Below are 4,954 nucleotides of genomic sequence, written 5' to 3'. Positions count from 1 at the left end.
CTTACAGAGCACCTGCTGCAGCCTTGATCATCCTGGTGGCCCTCTGCTGAATTTGTTCCAGTTTATCAGCATCTTTCCTATATTGGTATAGATGCATTACTCCAGATGAGATCTAATGACTGCTGACTAGAGGGGGCTAATCTATTCCCTCAGTATACTGACTTTGCTCCTGTTTATACAGCCCGGGATTATGTTGCCACGACACACTGCTAGCTCACGTTCAGCTCGCTGTCCTCCATGACACCCCAGGCCTTTTCAGCAGAGCTGCTGCCAGGGCAGCCAGTCCTCAGTCTGTCTTGCTGTCAGGGGCTCTTCCTTCCCATGCACAGGACTTGGCATCTGTCCCTCGTTGAATTTCATAAGGCTCCTGTCAGCCCCTTCCTCCAGCCTGTCTAGGCCCCTCTGGGTGGCAGCCCTCCCTTCAAGCACACCGACTGGTCACGCCATTCTGGTGTCACCAGCAACCTTGATAAGAGTGCACAGAGGAAAGGTCCCAGAACGCACTCCTGCGGCACCTGTAGCTATACCCCAGGTAGAGTACAACCTATTACCCACAACCTCCTGAACCCAACCATCCAATGACTTCTACTCATCTAGCCTCCACGCATCCAGATCATTATGCCCTAGCCTGGCTACAAGAACATTGTGAGACATGGCATTAAAAGCCTTGCTGAAGAGGAGGTAAATTACATTCACCACCTTCTCCTCATCCACAGATTCAGTCAGTTAATCACAGAAGGCTGGTTGTTCAGACATGACTTACTCTTGGAAATTCATGCTGACTGTTTTCAAGAAGGAGTCCTTCATATGCCCAGAAATGGTTTCCAAGAGAACCTGCTCCATGATTCCCAGGGCCTGATGTGGGGCTGACAAAATTTTAACTCCCCTGATAGTACCCATCTTCTAAAAGGCCAAAAGCACATCATCTGCCTTTCTCTAGTTCCTGGTGACCTGCCTTCATCCTCTCAGCCTTTCAAAGGTGATGGCTAATGGCCTTGTTATGACATGGGTCAGCTCAGTCAGCACCCTCAGTTGCAGCCTGTCTGGTCTGATGGATATACACGGGTTGAGCTCTCAAGTAATCCCTCGGTTGATCCTCAACCACCACTGAAACCTACTCTAAGCACAGAAGCCTGGGAAATCTTGTCAGTGAGTACCTTGTCAGTACCTCAGCATTCTTTGTGCCCACCATCACTAAACCATCCACCCCATTCAGCAATGGTCCCATATTTTCCCCGTTTATTCTTTTTTTTTTTGCTAACATAACAGTACTTGACACCCGTTGCAAGTCTCAGCTCTAGCTGAGCTTTGACTTTCCTAATATAACCCTACATGCCTGGGCAATGTTTCTAAATTCCTCCTGTGCACCCTGTCCCTGCTTTTACCTCCTGTAATAACCCCTTTTTGCATTCAAGCTCAGTCATGAGTTCCCTTCTTAGACAAACCAGGCTCTTGATACATCTCCTTCTTTTTCTGAGTATCAAGATGGACTATCCTTTCACTTGGAGGATGCTGTCCTTAAAAATCTGCTGGCTTTCCTGAGCAACTTGACCCTTCAGAGCTGCCTCCCATAGGAGCCCACATACCAGTTCCATGAAAAAGCCAAAGTCTGCTCACATGAAGTCCAAGGTCACTACTCTGCTACTTGCTTTCTTTACTCCCCTTGAGATCTCAGTCTCCTGTGTTTCATGGTCATGAATTCAGTCTACTCAGACACAGCAACTTGGAAGTCAGATTACTAGAACACTTCTATTGACTTCAAGAGCAAGCAGATGTAGTCTTCACTTTTGGCAGCTTCTTTTTCATGGAAGGGTAATGTTTTCAACATATGGTGATGGAAGAGACATTCAAGTTCCGACCTGAGCACTTATAAATGATATACAACTACTGTCCTCCTTGCTCAAAATTCACAAGTGGAGGAGGATAAGGACTAGCCACTAATTAAAAATGAAATGAAGAATGTCACTGTAAGACATTTATTCTATGATTAAACATTTTTAAATATCCACAACAATAAAAACAAGCACCGAGAAAACTACGTACTCAGCCAGCTCTGCACGGAAACGCCAGTTCCTGCTGTTATCAGTTACTAGGAATTCCTGGAGCTGATAGAGATACTCTCGTCTTTTGTCAAGATGAAGAAGCTGTAACAATAAATATAAACTTACATAAAGAAATGTAGGCTACAATCAACAGATATAACAAGAGCTTTAAAATACAACTAATAAAACACGTGCTTTTATTAAAAAAAAAAAATCTTTAGCAATAGTGTTGCTTTTCTGGGCTAGACCCTATCATGCTTAAGTCTATAGAATCACATGGGGCACTACTGAAAGCTACCAAATGAACATGCACAAACCAGGTTCTTCAGAGAAAAGAAAGTATCAGCAACACAGATGTCCTGCAAAACATACTCCAGTATTCAAGAGACATCTGGATTCCATCCAGATTTGTATGGATTCCCACACAGTTATACTGGTGTTATGTTAAAAAGCAAGCGCATACAAAGAAATGAAGCAAAATACATAATTTCACTTGACCAGAGTTGAACACAGACATACCTTTAGAAAGTCATGCAAGTGTTTAAGCACGCCTATCCTGACTTCATCCAGATCTTTTAAAAAGCCATTGAAGACAGGAACTAAATCTCCAGCTGTAAGCTGGTCTCCAAGGATGACGGCAAGTTCATGTATAGAAAATGCTAGTGTCCGCCGAACCTTCCACTGTAAAATAAATAAATAAATACATACATTCTATTGATGTATCATCTGAAGTGCTCTATTTTAATTTGAGCATCAGTATCCAAGCTGGACTCCCAGTGAGCTACAGTACTTAGAAATACATTCAACAACAGTGTCTCATGTAAGAATTGAAAATGAAATTGGAAATTAAAAAAAAAAAAAAAAAAAAGGAAAAGGAAAGAAAGAACAAATGATGAGGTATCATTTCTTCCACCTGAATATCAAGGAACTAGGCAAATGAAAGTCATGAAAATATTTTAATTTTCCAGGTATTGGGAAGGAAAATAGTATTCCTGACATCAGTACTCTTCCACACATTATTCTTTGCTTTATATTCTTTTGGGTATATTAGTTTCATACTACTACTCTCTCACTCATTTAATTTCTAAAACTGAACAAGATGTTTGTTCAGCTGGCATATTTTAGCTTCCATAATAGGTAAAGTTTCACCCACACTGAGTGCCCAGCAGTCCAAGGACCAGTAGAGCTTTTACTCACCCTAAATTGAGGGGGCACTGTTTTAATGGAGTAACTATTTCAAGTAAGTCTTTTTAAAAATAAAATAGCATCTATTCTTTAGCCAGAACTGTTCAATTAGCATGGGTACTGTTCTTTTACCCTGGTTTGGCGATTCAATCTTAATTCAGATTAGACTGGCAATAAACTCTGGACGGTTTTGAATACAGGGTAATTTGGGTTTACTTGTGTTTTAAATTTATTAGCTGGTTGTTTTTAATGGCTGCAAAAGAGTTAGGAAAATATGAGCAATAGCCATGTATAAAATTACTCACCGCATATCACTGGGAACTGCTGCTCTGATATAGCAAGCAGCAAGTTCAAGGGAGGTGAAGTAGTCTGAGAATGTTTAAGAAAATTTAAAAAGCATCTCCAAAAAAGGAAACAAGGGAGGACTGGGAAATAACTGTAAAATGCACAAAGCCACCTCCTTACCACCTGACAACAAGGAAAATGCTGCTATTTCCAGTATTTGTTTTTAAAACAGCAATGCTGCATGGTGATAGTGATGTTATTCCCTTATGACTAACTGGATGCAGCACCAAAAGGCCACCAAAAGGCCTGGCGTGAGGCTGACTCACTGAGCTCCAGACATGCCTGCAGGGGCACATGTCTGCTCACGCACAGCAGCACAGCCCAAATTCTCATACCTATGAGAATCCCAAGCACTGCTGTAAGATCTCAAGCAAGCAGAATAAATCTGAGACCCCTCCTCACATTCCCACTGGAGATCCACCTCCCACTCAAACTGCCCCATTTCCTTACTACCTGAGCACCACACACCCCCAAGCTTCCTCTGAGACAAGTTACACTTTCTTTCATTGTATGAATAACTAGTATCAGCAATGGAAAGCTCCACGTAAAGAGCAGAGCAACCGAACACCCAGTAAACAAGAGAAATCATCATAAAAGTTCAGATTATTCATTGTCACATCATAAAAGTTCAGATCATTCACAGAGCTTCTTGAGCTTACCTGCATGTCAGATGCCAGCGTCTCATAGGTATCTTTCAAACAGTGCCAATTCTGTCTGCCTAACGTAAGTGCCACACCTGGCAGGCTGTAGGCACAGTGTTTGGCAATCTCGGTATCGACTGTTTGTGCACGAGATGGATCAGTCATTGATAAATACTGATCCAGCAAGGCTTGAGGTACAACATCCTACAGCAAGAAAAGGGTAGAGCGTTCACACTATTTTCAATGAATCCTCATAAGGCTTACTAAAATTCCAGGGCACACTGTCAGAAGAACATTTTTTTTCCCCCACGACTACAGAGTATTATTTAATTACAATCTCTTAATAAGAACACAAAGTTTTTGTATTTCATAAGTTCCACAAAAAGTTCCAAAGAAATGATGACATGCCTTGGGGCTATTTGAAAATATACAGACCAACCTAACAGGTGAGTGGGCGGATCACTGACTGCTTAGGCAGACCAGGAAACAAAGACTACATTCCACCTTTCTACAAACATTCAGGCTTGCAGGCTGTGCAAATTGGCCATTTTAACTCATCCATAAAAAGTGGGCAGAACAGCAAATGATGAGACTTCCTCAAAAACCATCTTCCTATTCCTCTCAAAATCTTGGGGAGGTGGGGAGAAGAAAACTAAATTAAAATACCTTCAGGAGGGCGGGGAAGGGGAGGGGGCAGAGTATAGTGTGTTCAATATTGCTTCCAAATTCCCTAAAGAGTCA

At 42.0% G+C, this 4,954-nt stretch overlaps 1 protein-coding gene across 1 annotated transcript in view; it reads right to left on the bottom strand.

The window, feature by feature from the left end:
- Positions 1–4,954, bottom strand: part of PPP4R1 (protein phosphatase 4, regulatory subunit 1) — a 56,697-nt gene that overhangs the window by 5,095 nt on the left and 46,648 nt on the right. Inside the window, exons 12-14 of the mRNA XM_009318590.1 lie at positions 4,232–4,417; positions 2,562–2,723; positions 2,044–2,144 (exon numbers count right to left, since the gene is read on the bottom strand). Of these exons, the coding sequence (XP_009316865.1) occupies positions 2,044–2,144; positions 2,562–2,723; positions 4,232–4,417 (449 nt within the window). The remainder of the gene's footprint in view (positions 1–2,043; positions 2,145–2,561; positions 2,724–4,231; positions 4,418–4,954) is intronic.

This window comes from Pygoscelis adeliae, unplaced genomic scaffold (genome assembly GCF_000699105.1).
Source record: "Pygoscelis adeliae isolate BGI_AS28 unplaced genomic scaffold, ASM69910v1 Scaffold42, whole genome shotgun sequence".
NCBI classification, from domain to species: domain Eukaryota; kingdom Metazoa; phylum Chordata; class Aves; order Sphenisciformes; family Spheniscidae; genus Pygoscelis; species Pygoscelis adeliae.
Note: the sequence above shows the minus strand (reverse complement) of the source record. Positions and strands in the feature narration are given on the sequence as shown.